The 15658-nt window shown below is 35.7% G+C and overlaps 1 protein-coding gene across 2 annotated transcripts in view; it reads left to right on the top strand.

Moving 5' to 3' along the window:
- The window catches only part of LOC123317090 (protein pinocchio), a 46947-nt gene that overhangs the window by 24062 nt on the left and 7227 nt on the right, over positions 1–15658 (top strand). For both annotated transcript variants that reach the window (XM_044903456.1, XM_044903457.1), the window contains one exon: positions 13628–13685. In XM_044903456.1, the coding sequence (XP_044759391.1) occupies positions 13628–13685 (58 nt within the window). The remainder of the gene's footprint in view (positions 1–13627; positions 13686–15658) is intronic.

Below are 15658 nucleotides of genomic sequence, written 5' to 3'. Positions count from 1 at the left end.
ACGCTCTATAATATTTTTTTATATCGCTCAATTTAAAATACCAATCGACATGTCCATTTGCAGTAAAATACTGTCTTTGATTTACTGAATTCATTCCAAGTTGTATTGTTATCTTCATTGTGGTGGTTCGGCTATACTTTTCAAAAACGTTTTTACAAGTAATTGCAAACTTTAAACATTTTCATTAAGTATACATGAAATATAACATTGGCCATTATCAATAACCATAGTAATTATGTTGAGTTTATTGGAGGTACTATCTGGGAAACTTACGTTTGCATATTTATATATCTTAATGCACCTGGAAATTATATATGCTTTTCTATTTTTGCGTACAGATATCGTTCATTACACAGTTTTCAAAGGTGGGGCTCTTTTTTGACAGAAGGTATAACTTATCAAAATAAGTCGTTTAACCAGAAATTATCTATATAAAATATCCAAGCTGAAATACAACCCCTAAAAGTTCGACAAAATTTCATTGAATTCCAAGTACGGGAATGGGGAAGGTGACTCCGGCATAGCAAAAATGAAACAAAACATTAACATATGGCTGGGCAATAAATGGTTCAGTACCAAGTTCATCGGATTAGATGCATCAGGTCACTTTTGAGAGAATCTTGATTGTTGTACCGTGCAATTTAGGGTGAAAAAAATGTAGCTAATCGAGGCAGTTTCTTGAGAGTGCTTATGTTAGTTATGTTGAAAAAGTGCTATGATGTTTCCCCATTTCATCCCATTTTTACGACGATTGTTAGAATGTTCGAACAAGAAGATTGTGATGCCCATTGTAGAAAAATTCGTGGATAATTTAGACGAAATTAATTGGTGAAATTTTGAAGTGTTATTCTATTTTTTACAATTGTGTCCTAAGTCTCTTCTGTCAGTTGGTATCGAAATGAGCCATTTCATAAAATCGTGTATGTTATTAAAAAATAATGGGTAAAATTTGGCAATCCTAAGTTTCCATTTTCATCACAACGTAAATAGCGAACGTGCCAATATCCTAAACGAAACCACATGGTCGCATTGATAATATTTTCCATTGCTTTGCAGCTAACAAACGGTCTAGGGTCGTATAAGGATCTATTTCAGTAATCATTTTCAATTTTTTTCTACTTTGTCATTCTGAAAGTTTTGTATAGGTGATTTTTGGTCATTTTGACCAGTTCTACCTTCTGTTAAAAAAAGCCTCACCTCTAAATACACCCTGTATATTATCCTAATGCACCTGAAAATTACATATATATGCTTTTCTATTTTTGCGTATATGTAGATATCGTTTATTGTTATGTATTACAGAGGGCTTTCGTATATCTTAGGAACTAATGATGATGGCATAGATGTACTATACAGAGTGAATCACTTTGCATATATTTTAACAGTAGATTCTCTTTTCTTCACCATTTTCTCCCATTCGGTGTAGGTACAGAGATAAAACAATTTTTTTCATAATGAGCTATGCTGACTCAGGAAAAGCAAGATTCCCTTCAGAATAACAAGCTGAATCTGTGACAGTACACATCTGTGGATCTTTTAAACAGAGTTGCATTCAGCCAAATACTCAATTTTTCGAATTGCACAGATTTTGTATTTTTGAAACCGAATTACTCGATTATATGTTGAATAGCTTTATTTTCCAAAAGACGTGGCTGATATCTGGTGTTTTTCATTTTTTTTATAGTTTTTCAACAGCCTGTACCTTTTGAACTGTGCCATTTCGGAAAAAATGGTGAAGGAAAATTTTTTTTTTAAGAATCAACTGTCAAAATAATTGTAAGAGTCAAAGGGTCAAAGTCAATAGGGCTCATTTCCATCAGTCATAAACTCAGTCGTTATACCTCATCCCTAATTCTCGATATTAATTCTACGGTTTACCCTTGACAATGATGAATCCAAATTAGCTGTAATCTCAAGATTAACAAACAATACACCAATACGCGTCTTGAATAAATAATACAATAACGAATCGTCAATATCTGGTATTGAAAAAATTGAATTCTCGAAAGCGTTTCTACGTTTCCACGATCACGATGGTGATGTATTCCAAGAATATCCAGTTATGTAATAGGAAGAATTTACACGTGAAACACTAGAAACTTTCCAGTTTTTAGTCCGCCTCCGTGTGGGTTCTCATTTAATATCACTCGACAGGAAAGGTGTCGAAGGACTTTGAAATTCCCGTCTCGTGGTCGTTCAACGATCAACAAAACCACGCGTCGTGAATGTGCTCTTGTTGGTCGTGATCGTAGATTCGGTTTTAGGCGGAAAAATTGGGTCACGGGAATGTCGTGAGATTAATTTATGCCATCCTACTCTCTGGACATATGGAAAGCTATAGGGTCATATTTCGATGAATGGGAATAGCCATTGCCAAAATCTATGAAATTCGAATTTTCAGATGTAGAATGCACCATGCCATGCTTTTCTGTCTTGTTTTTACGTCGGCAGATAATGATATTCACTATAATATACCATGTGACATAGAAAATGGAAGTACCAACAAAAAATTGTTGTCATAAATGCTTTAATGCTGGGGTTCTGTTTTCTTTGTTACTTGGTATATAAATATTTCTTGAATGTTATTCTTTATTGCCAAAGATGACCAAAATATATACAGGGTGAGTCTTGGACTCGAACAAATATTTTAACAGTAGATTCTTGAGGTCAAAAGGAACAATTTTTTCCCATACCATTTTTTCCAATTCGGCCCTGATAAAAATATATAGCCATTTAAAGTTTACATAATGAGCTATGTCACCTCTGGAGAAATACACCATAGGGAATACACCCTGCTATATTTTTCTGTCTTGTTTCTACTTCACCAAATAATGATATTCACTATAATATACCATGTGACATAAAAGAATAGAAGTACCAACAAAAATTGTCGTCATAAATGCTTTAATGCTGGGGTTCTGTTTTCTTTGTTTCTTGATATATACTTGAATGCTATTCGTTATGGTCAGAGATGGCCAAACTACATAAAGGATGAGTCTTTGACTCGTACAAACATTTTAACAGTATATTCTTGATTTCATAAGAAACACTTTTTGCCCATACTATTTTTTCCGATTCGGCCCTGATAAAAATATATAGCCATTTTTAGTTTTCATAATGAGCTATGCCACCCCTGGAGAAATACACCATGGGGAATACACCCTGCTATGTTTTTCTACCTAAGAAAATAATTATATTCACTATAATATACCATGTGACAAAGAAAATAGAAAAACCCACAAAAAAATTTTCGTCATAAATTCATTTTCTTGTTACTTGATATATTAATGTTACTTGAATGTTATTCGTTATGGTCAGAGATGGCCAAACTACATACAGGGCGAGTCTCTGAATCGTACAAATATTTTAACAGTAGATTCTTGAGATCAAAAGAAACACTTTTCCTATACCACTTTTTACGATTGGGCTCTTATAAAAATATATAGCCATTCAGAGTTTTCATAATGAGCTATGCCACCCCTGGACAAACAAAATTCGCTTCAGAACAACAAGTTGAATCTATGACATTACACATCTGTGGATTTTTTAAACAGACTTGCATTCAGACAAAGTACCCAATTTTCCGAATTGACAACAACATCAAATTACTCGAAAACGTCGCATTATATGAGAAAATATGAAGAATACATACTTTTATTTTTCAAAACGTTCAAATATTCATTAGATAGTGCCCAACTTAAATTCAAGAGTAGGGTTTTTCGAATACATATTTGTTTTTTTTTATGGAACCGAATGGTCATAATGGGAAAACTGGAAGATGTGGGTGATATCTTATGTTCGAAAAAAGATTCACCAAATAAATGAAAAAATTCATTTCATTCAATAAAACCGTTTGTGACAACTAAAAATAATATTTTTTTATGGTTTTTCAAAAGCCTTCATCTTTTAAACAAAGGCCATTTCGAAAAAATGGTATAGGACAAAAGTGTTTCTTTTGACCAGAAGAATCTACTGTTAAAACATTTGTACGAGACAAAGACTGGTATACCGGCTACAAGAATTATTGACATCGAAGCCCTCAGCATCTATCCTATTTTTTCCAACTCCCATGCCCGACTCTTTTTCGGTAGAAAAGGATAGCTAGATCAGGTTGAACATCAGTCCTTTTTGCATCTGTGGTTTCAGAGATGAATGGGAATAATGTGACCCTAAACATTCCTCGTTCCTGTCTACCTGACAAAACCACCCATTCGTCAAATTTAACAGATGTCAAGGTTCTTCCAGAATGCTCGAAATAACATGTCCAAAACGTGGACGTACCCTCCTGTTTCGATGAACCCTCGTGGGAATAACTTTTCTCCGTTGATTTGAGTCAATTCATCCTTTGGATTTTGAACATTATCGGAGGATGTACAGGGTGAATCTTCAGCTTGATGCATACAGGATGCTCCAACCCTTAGTTCAAAAGTACACCCACACGTTTTTAAACTGAGAATGCTGTTCAAGATATCAGATCTATTTTTAGTCGAAGTTTGGTCGTTATAATTTGATTGAAAAAAATCTTCATCATTCTAACGGAATGTAAAAAAAAAATTTCAGAAAATATCCACCAAAATTTAATTTCGAATTATAAATCTTGTCTCGACAAAAAAAGGAGTTATTCTACTGAATTATTTGTTTTTATCTAGGATAATTTATTTAACATGTGCGCGTGTTTCGCTACACAGCAGCATCTTCAGGTGGGCGAAGTTGTAATAGGAAATAATAGTCAGTTAGCATCGTTTTTGCATTTCCTTTGCCAGCGTTTCTCATGCGGAATGAATTCATTGGACCTTCTCGAATGACACGGGCCTCTCTGATCCATCACTTACTTTATAGGCATCACATGATATCGACATTGACGTTTCTATTTCGGGCAATTCGATATTTCGAAGGTTGAACAGTCGCTACCGAGCAATCGATTCATTGTTGAGGTCCCCGATCTAATTGACCCTTGCGATTCGTAATTAGCATTTTGATCGCTGTGCATTTCTCCCACGCCATCTGTCGATTGGTTCATTTTTTTGCCATTAAATTTTATCGGAAACTCGTGCACTCCTCAGAGGGGGGGAAGGGGGCAAAGTGGAAGGTCGTAATCGAATAGTTTGGAGGGGAACTCAGATTGAATTAAAGCAAGATATGAAACTTGTAAGTATTGTCAGCAACGAAATATACACGGCGATTTTGAGGAAGAATTTATGGGTTTTTAAATGGTGGTGAATACAGGTTGTCAATTAATAGTTGGGAAAGAACTTAAGGGGTGATTCATTGTCATATTTTTTCGGCAGCCCCTGTCTACATGCAGCCCCCTAAAAGATGGCAATTTTTTCTCAGAAATTAGAAAATTGAAAGTAATTGAATTTATCAGACACTATATGGGAGCGAGAAGGCATTAAAAAAATTGGTGGTATTTCCTATGAGGTCAGCATGATATCCGCCTACTAGGTAAATTTAAGCTCGAAGATAGTTCCAGCCTTAGAGCTATTTTTTTTAGCAGGAAATTACCAGAGACCTTATTTGTTTAAAATGAATCGAGCTATCAAGAAACAATTTTTCAGTGGTATAATATTAATGTTAAAAAAGTTTCTCGCGAAACAATTTTAGGAGTGGCTTTTCTACCCCTTGCAATTATAGAGATCAATATTTTTTGGTCGACTTCTCGCCCTATACGGGATGAGCCTTTGACTCGTACAAATTTTTCAATAGTAGATTCTTGAGGTTGAAAGAAACATTTTTTTTAATACCGTTTTTTCCGATTCGGCCCTGATAAAAAGATATAGCCATTTTAAGTTTTCATAATGAGCGAAGCCACCCCTGGAGAAAAAAAATTCCCCTCAGAATAACAAGCTAAATCTGTGACATTACACATCTATTGATCTTTCAAACAGAGTTGCATTCAGCCAAAGTACCCATTTTTTCAAATTTCACAAATCCCTCTTAATTTTCGAACATCAAATTACTTGAAAACGGCGCAATACGAGAAAATATGGAAATTCACTCTGTAGAATGTGTGCACAATTTCATTCCTCTCAGTTATCTGGTTTTTGAACAAAAACATTAAAAATTGCTTTTCAGGTACCATCTTTTAGAAGCAGTATTTAAGCAAGGGCTGCCCAAAAAAAAAATAATGAAAGACCCACACTACTTTCACCCCTCAAATTTTTTATCGAGTGTTAAATTTTTCTGAAAATTCAAATTCCTTAAGTAGTTTGATTGGTCGATTTTCTCATCAAATTTTTCCGAAAAATTCGAAGAATGGTAACATGCACATCGCGTTTCTTTGAATGGAAATCATCAAGGTGAAATCGGTTGAAAAATGCTAAAGTATTGCATAGTTACCGACTAACTGGAAATTAATAGTTTTCTCTTATCGTAACTAGCGTGATCGTAGCGAATTTAATGGTCTGCATTTTAGGTCTCGCACATTTGGAAAGTGCTCATTCGATGGGGTATTCACGAAAGTGCTAGTAGTAATTTGATGCTCTGTAAGTTTCGGAACAATTATCGAGAGAGCGATCGTTAAATTTATAACACTTTCGACGTTTTTCCTTGTCTCAATATCGAGTTAACATAAGTCAAAATTTTGAATTGATTCGAAGAAATCAAAAATATATTAAATTGTGTTACAGGGTGGCTCAAATTGCTTGATTTATGCTGTTTCTTCATCTCGATTTTCTTGAAAATTCCACAAGTCAAAACCAACACAAAATATTTATCTACTGGCAAGAGCTTGGGGCTGTAACCCTAATATACTGTGATGACAACGTGTCCTACAAGGGTACTTGTACAGATGCCACACCTCTTCAGGTAGAGGTAGAAAAGTAATCCGAATAAAAGAAATCTACCTATTTTAGCATCACAGTCGTCTCTGTACAGGTTGGGCAAAATTCGTTGTCTACTGAGAGGATCTCGAGAACTATAGCAGCTAGAAAAAAACGGATGACACATTTCCTAACTCTTTTTCGGAAAAACAAAGAATGTTGAAAACCGCAGCCTCCTACGATACTTCGTTTTTGAGTTTGACAATTTCGTAAAGTTCTCAACTTTTTTGTCTTTGAAGTTACAAATCTAAAACTTGAACCTTCTACAGGCACTTTTTTACGTAGAATCCACTGACGAGCTCAAAATATTCTTTCATTTCGAATCATTAGGTGATATATATTTTTACGAGCCGAAGACTCACGCTGTATAAAGAGTACTCCGGTTGACTGTGATGAAATAAAGGCAGCAGCAATTCAGGCTGCAGAAAACATTTTTATCAATTGAATAAATTATAACGGCTGGCAATAATCCACTCCAATAGCAACCGCAATGTGTATTATATTGGTATAATTTTAATTTCCGTTCATTCGCCCCAAGAGTGATAATACATAATTTAGAAGCACGTGATATTGCAAACGGGCACGATGAAGATGATAATAATAGGAATTCGTGGGACCGTTATTGGTTTGATCGAGATAAAATCGAATTTGAAAATATAAGAAAATTCAACCGCATCTCAGAAATGCTCATCAATAGGACACCTGCAAAGGTGTTCTATTTGGTAGAAGAATTCATAAAAGTGTTATCCAAAATTCAAAAGGAACGAATTCCGTTTTATAATGAAAAATATTTATTCACAACTTGATTACACTCGTCTTGACTAAGAATCACGTCCCTATCAGGCATTTTGGAATATCTTCATGGTCTAGGTCCAGGTGGATCACGAAATCTCTCAATGTTTTATTGAGTTTTATTGTTCTATTTACACATCAGTTTTGACTGATCTCCATTCGTGATTCGTGATATAACGCATTTTGTCTAAACTTTAGCAAACGGTAGACAAAAACAAGACTGAATCAAAATGTGTAACGCAGAAGTATATTCTTGATACTTACCTACTATTTGCAATATTGAATTCATCATTCCTTCATTGATGTATTCTCTTACCGACAATAAATCTACAAAAAGACACAAAAACAAAACTGTCGGTGCTATCAAACTTATAATTTCTTAGGGCTACTTGCGACTGTGTGCCCTCCAGTGACCAAAGAGACCCAACCGTGACCTACAGATTCTTCCACACTCCGGGCATGGATAGCCACCAACCATATCTAGCCGCCGCTGTATTCTTCTCGAGTCTCCATTATAACTGTGGACCAAAGACCTCCAATGTGATCTGTCTAACGCTAGTTGTTCCCAGTTATGATTGGCATTAACTGATATCAGGGATTATGCAGTATATTCTTAAAACGCTCATACTGGCCTCCTGGTTTCCGAGCTCCCTCTGTGAATTCGCCATACAGAGCTATTTTGGGGAGTCTTATGTCTTGCATCCTCAGAAAGTGGCCGCTTCATCTGAGTCGGGCCCCTCGTTACTTGAGTCTCAATTGTTATACAACTCGCGCGCTGCAAGACTTCCGCATTTGAAACTTTGTGGAACCATCTGATGTGCATTATTTGTCTTAGATGACGTTGTTGCGTTTGTTCGAGCTGTTTGATATGTCGCCTGTAGGGCGTTAAGCTTTCGCTTCTGTAAAGAAGGGTTGGGAGGACCACTGCTTTGTAAACAGATGTCTTGGTCTTCAAATTGAGGTCGTGATTTTGAAACACTGTCCTTTAGCTTCCAGAATGCCCATGATGCCGAATTGATACGGTTGTGTATTTCCGTGTCCAAGTTAGCCCCAGTATTTATGAAGCTTTCCAAGTATTTGAACTGCTCGACCTGTTCTAGAGTTTCATTCTCCAGGCTGATATCTGTTTGAAGGCTTTCTGGCGGACTTACCAGGATTTTGGTTTTGTTAAATATATTGAATATTATTGGTATACAGATAATTCAAATTCGTTACATACCTTGGAAAATACATTATTCATGGAATATTTAGAAAATTGTCAATTTCACCATATGGTTGATACTTTATGGATATTTTATTGGACACTTCTTGAAATGTGAAAATTTTGAATGTTTAAATAATTCAGCTCATCTTCGAATTTTTTCCTCCATGCAACTGTCTTCCAAATAGAAGTTCTATCACGGATGTTGTATTCCAACGGAAAATTCTGATGGGAAAATTAAAAACACTACAACGAATGGCTTCCATTGACGTGGGACACAAATTGTGATCCACGATTTCTGGGAGGTGACGGTCTATTTGCGCGCAATCAAAAATTAATTGAAATGGGAATATTCCCAAACATATTTTTCGAGACCGACTCCGTCATGGAACATCATGACAAACAAACAACAGGTTTTTTTTCGTCTTGCCTTCGGTACAATGTCGCAAACATCATCTATCAATCAACATCGTCGAGCGGTATTCTTGGAAGACCGTTTTTCCGTTTCGAAAAGAAACTGGGAAAGTGCCAGTGCACAGAAAATTAATCCCAGACTAGACGTGTACTCGTCAACCACCTGATTTTCCACGTTCGATACGCCGTCGTTATTTTCGTATTTATTATAATTCGGTTTTGCGTCACGATTTATTGTTCCAAGGCTTTGGAATCACGCTCCGAAGATGTGATAACGGGAGAATTCGATGGAATAACGTAGTATCTTGAACGGAGCCCGGAAACTGGACAGCAATCGTGGGAAAAGTCAGTAGACTCTTATGCAATTTCCTATTTCGCATCGAATTATGGGAAAGCCAAATAACGAGTAGGAGAAACCGCACATCTGTGGTCTGATGTCAAGCATACTTTCCTTCTTTCTAGAAATCGTTATAATACACCAGGTGACATTGAATATAGATTAATACACCTAGTATCGATGTATTTATTGCATAGAGTTTCTATAATAGGTACACCTACAGAGCAAGTTTTTGACTTGTACATAATTCAAAAAGAAACCTTTTTCCACCTTTTTTTCCAATTTGGCTCGTTTGAAGAGATACAGGCTGTTCAACATCCATTAAAGGTGTAATTTTCAGTTATCACAGACAATTTTTTCGGATGGAAAAATTGCAGTGAAGAGTTGATTTGTCAGAATACGTGGCAGTTTAAAAACTTGCCAGGCCAATTATGTCGTGACATGGATGTTTTCAGAGAAAATGTCGTAACAGCAGGTCAATTTTTATTCGGAGGGGGACATATTTGAAGCAAAATTGTAAGCCGAAATCTCCTCAACCCTAGATGTAGGGGCTAGCACCCCTAAATTCTTAATAGGGAATTGGGGGTGAGCTATACCTCAATTGAAAGTTCACTTGACCCTCTACATGAATACTATGGTTTGCAAATTTTTATTGAGTCCTTGAAGTAGTTACAGGGGCTGACAATGTGAAAACTTGCCAGACCAATTATGTCTCGACAAGGATGTTTTCGGAGAAAAAGCCGGAACAGGTCAATTTTTAAAGGGAGGGGAACATATTTTGAGCAAAATTGTAAGCCGAGATCTCCTTAAACGTAGGTGTAGGGGTTATCACCCCTAAATTCTTCATAGGGAATAGAGGGTGAGCTAAACCTCGATTGGAAGACAATATGCTCCTCTACATAATACTGCTGTCTTCCAATTGGTATAGGTATAACTCAGTCTGTATTCCTTATTAAGAATTTAGGGGTGGCAACCCCTACACCTAAGATTGAGGAGATTTTGGCTTACAATTCTGCTAGAAACATGTTCCCCTCCGAATAAAACTTGACCTGTTCTGGCATTTTCTCTGAAAATATCCTTGTCGAGGCCTGGCAAGTTTTCAAATTGTCAGCCCCTGTAGCTACTTCAAGGACTCGGTAAAAATTTTCAAACCATAGTATTCATTCTAGGATCAAGTGATCTTTCAATTGAGGTATAGCTCACCCCCTATTCCCTATTGAGAATTTAGGGGTTGTAGCTCCTACACCTAGGGTTGAGGAGATTTCGGCTTACAATTCTGCTAAAAATATGTCCCCCTACGAATGGAAATTGACCTGTTCCGGCATTTTCTCTGAAATCATGCTTATCGTGACATATTTGGACTGGCAAGTTTTCAGATGGTCACTCTGAATGTATCACTTTTAGCTCTACGATAATTTTTCTGCAAGATACGTTTGTCGAAAGTTGACTTTCGAATATTTCCGCAAAAGATGAAATTCATTTATGTTGGCTGTTCTGTTTTCTATGTCACTTAGTATATTTTCTATACCTGTCTTTATGAGGCATAGCTGAACGATTAACGTCAAATAGAGAGGCACGCACTTTTTTTATCTGTCTGCTCTCTTTGAGAAATGTTCTGATACTCTCGGTTCAATTTTGTTAATGGAATATAAGATTTAACTATTAATCAAGTGATCTTCCAAAATAATAATGTTCTCTACCAGAAAAAAGCTCTGTTTCCTGTTTTCGGGACTCAATGCAAATTGAAATGAATACAGGGTGTATTTGAGGGTGAGGCTATTTTTTTCAACAGAAGGTAGGACTGGTCAAAACGAAGCGTTTCACCAAAAATCACGTATACAAAACTTTCAGAATGACAAAGTTGAAAAAAAAAATTGAAAATGATTACTGAAATAGATCCTAATACGACCCTAGACCGTTTGTTAGCTGAATTATCGCAAAGCAATGGAAAAAAATTATCGATTCGACCATGTGGTTTCGTTTAGAATATTGGCACATTCAATATTTACGTGGTAATGGAAATGGAAACTTAGGATTGCCAAATTATTGTCATTATTTTTTAGTAACTTACACGATTTTATGAAATGGCTCATTTCGATACCAACTGATAGAAGAGACCTAAGACACAAGTGTAAAAAATAGAATAATACTTCAAAATCTCACCAATAAAATTCGTCTGAATTATTCACGAATTTTCCCACAATGGGCATCACAATCTTCTTGTTCCAGCATTTCAACAATCGTCGTAAAAATGGGATGAAATGGGGAAACATAGCACTTTTTCGACATAACTAACATAAGCACAAGAAACTGCCTCGATTTTCTACATTTTTTCCACCCTAAATTGCAAATACAACAATTATGTTTATCTCAAAAGTGACCTGTTGCATCTAATCCGATGAACTTGGTACTGAACCATTCATTGTCCAGCCATATGTTTATGTTTTGTTTCGTTTTTCCGAAGCAGGAGTCACCTTCCACAGTCCCGTACTTGAAATTCGATGAAATTTTGTCGAACTTCTAGGGGTTGTATCTCAGCCATCTTGGAAAATTTATATAGACAATATTTGGTTGATAGACTTATTTTGATGAGTTCTACCTTCTGTCTGTCAAAAAAAAAGCCTCACCTTTGAAAACACCATGTATAATGAAATAATAGAGCTACGTGGGAAAAAAACCGTCTTTCCATTCGAAAACATATATCCTCAGATCTAAAGAAAACGAACCATTGTACCAAAGTAAATAGCTGCTATTGTTGTGTTTGAAGCGACTGGATCACAATCGGCTTGGGAAAGATACAATAGGTAGCAGGTAGTTGTTTGCGATAACGAAGGACGAAGAAAGAATCCAGATAGCCTATCTGAAAACGGCAAGACTCTGCTCATTGAAATTTTTTCCACCAATCAACAACTTTCCCAATGATACACTTGAAAGTTGCTAACAGGACAGAAACGTTTGCACATGGGTTAGTAACGAGGAAATCGTTTTATCCTGACTCTGATACATATATGGTTTTCACCTTGTCTCACTCTGATAAGTCTCATCAATATATTGAATAATAGCCTTACTATCCAAGTAGAATACTGTACTTTATCCACTATGGTGAAAGAATCAGTTTTGAAATATCTCCCCTTAATTTCAATGATATCTGTAGTAATTTCAATATATCTATGATATTGAAATCACTCTTTGTGATTCTGACTTCATAGTTTAATAGATCGGTGAATAATAGAGGCAATAAATGACAAGTGATTTATGAAGAAAACGGATATATTTTGATCAATTCATGCTTCTACAGTGGATAAAACCTAATAAGAACTGACTTAAAGATGAATCATAAAAGATTATAAAATCGTCATAAATTTATGAAATCGAAAACAATATCAAGATAAGACTAAAATCACTATCCTCAACTTTTGAAGATAAACCCGTTGTTCATTGATACAGTTTTTCCACTGGCTTAATTTTTTTCATTCTAGAAGCTTCTTTATGGTTGGATCTCTCTCAAATCGGCTTTTCGAATTCCATTTTAATGGTGTAAGTGGTGTGAATTGAAATCATTCGTGTTCGAGCGATAATTGCAGGTTGAAGATGTGAGAATAGTCGTGTTTGTTCATGAGTATTTGATACTGCCATTATCTCCTCTGGCCAAATTAGCTCGTGTGGAATTTTTTTGTCGAATCTAGTAGGAAAGAATTGAATGGCGTGATACCCGACTGATTTTATTGTTCGTTGAATTTGACCCAATCGCCAATAGTGTTATCACCAGGAGTCTGACTGATTCTTGCCAGACGTTGTAGCAAAATGAGTAAAGTGATTGTTACAGTCGACTGTGTTTAGAAAAACTTTCATGGGACAGATTCGTCAGCTTATTATCATTCGTACTCTGAATTTAGAGTATGCTGATTCATAAATCAGGTGCGCGTTGAGATTCATTTTGAGATTTCTAATATATCTAGTTGAAACTCAAGTGAAACCAGTAATAAAAAATATCTAGTTTTCTCTAAATAAGCAATACACGTAGTTCTGATTGGATTTACTGAATTCATTTCTTTTTTTCAGTGCATACAAGTATGTCCCTTGCAAGCGTTCACCCTGCTGAAATCCATTCCAGCCATAGGTGAGTCTTCAATGTCCGATTTTACATTTTGTACTACAAAATATAAGAATTGATTTTTTATAGACAGTTTCTACACTACACTCCAGTCTACTCTACTCCATTCTACTTTCTCTATTCTACTCTATACTAATCTACTCCATTCTACTCTTCACTTCACTCCACTCCATTCTTCTCTACTCCACTATGATCTTTTCTATCTATTGTACTTTACTTCATTTCACTTCATATCTTAACTTCCTCCTCCACTTCATTTTAATCAACTCTGCTCTTCTCTACTCCTCTCTGCTATTCTATTATTCACTCTATTCTACTATACTCTACTTTGTTTCACTTCATTTTACTTCACTTCACTTCTCCACTCTACCCTTCTATACTCCACTCTAATCTAATCTTCTCTAATCTCCTCTAATCCACTTTAATTTCACTATTCTACTTCACCACTCTAGTGTACTTCCCTCAACATTACTGTCCTTTACTGTACTCCAATCCATTCTATCCACTACTATAATCTTCTATACTCCACTCTAATCTTCTCTTCTCTCCTCTACTACTCTTTTATTTTCACTACTCTACTTCACTTTAGTATACTTCACTCAACTTTACTTTATTTCACTCCACTTCTCTACTCTAATCTGTTCTACTGTCCTTTACTGTATCTCAATCCATTCTATTCACTACTCTTATCTTCTATACTCCACTCTAATTTTCTCTACTCTCCTCTACTTCACTTCAATTTTTACTACTCTACTCCACTCTAGTATACTTCACTCAACTTTACTTTATTTCGCTCCACTTCTCTACTCTAATCTGTTCTACTGTCCTTTACTGTATCTCAATCCATTCTATTCACTACTCTTATCTTCTATACTCCACTCTAATTTTCTCTACTCTCCTCTACTTCACTTCAATTTTTACTACTCTACTCCACTCTAGTATACTTCACTCAACTTTACTTTATTTCGCTCCACTTCTCTACTCTAATCTGTTCTACTGTCCTTTACTGTATCTCAATCCATTCTATTCACTACTCTTATCTTCTATACTCCACTCTAATTTTCTCTACTCTCCTCTACTCCACTTCAATTTTTACTACTTTACTCCACTCTAGAATACTTAACTTTACTTTATTACACTCCACACTCCACTTCCCTACTCTAAGTTGCTCTACTGTCCTTTACTGTACTCCAGTCCATTCTATTCATTACTCTTATCTGCCATACTCCACTCTAATCTTCTCTACTCCCCTCTACTACACTTTAATTTTTACATTTTTTACTACTCTACTTCACTTTAGTATACTTCACCCAACTCAACTTCATTACACTCTACTTCTCTATTCGAGTCTGCTCTACTGTCCTTTAATATACTCTAATTCATTCTACGTATTCCATTTAACCCTAGTTTACTCTTCTCTAATCTACTCTGCAGTACTTTGAGCCATTTTTCTCTTCAATCACAAACAAAAGAGTTATTGTGCTCAGGGACGATTTATCAGGTACTTTTTTACGTATGATTTACGTACGAATTAAAATATGTCACTAAAAAGTTGACGTCAAATTGTTGAAAATGAGAAACGCACAGCTCATAATCGTCATTTTGCAGTCTTTGATTTAGTGCAATATTTTACTGTCGCCTGTTTTATGTTGTATGTAGAGCTCTGAGCGAACGAGCATCGGTGTTATTGAAATATGATCAAGCCATTCCCGTTTTACATCAAATGAACCATAAAGCGAAATAATTTATATAGCAGACGTCAATTTACGTCATACCCGTCCGTTCCGTTCTATAAATTGAAAAAAATGCAACGTGTACTCAGTACAATGGGTAAGTGCATTTAACGTTGCCATGTCCTCTATTCCATGATAAAGTAAGCTATTTAAAATTTTCCATTAAATATCCGTCTGGTACATTTTTCATTGGTACGTAATATGATAATGAACTTTTCAAATAGAAAAAGTGTTCTTTGATACTCC

This window comes from Coccinella septempunctata, chromosome 7 (assembly GCF_907165205.1).
Source record: "Coccinella septempunctata chromosome 7, icCocSept1.1, whole genome shotgun sequence".
Classification (NCBI taxonomy): Eukaryota; Metazoa; Arthropoda; class Insecta; order Coleoptera; family Coccinellidae; genus Coccinella; species Coccinella septempunctata.
This window is presented reverse-complemented; position numbering and strand designations above follow the sequence as displayed.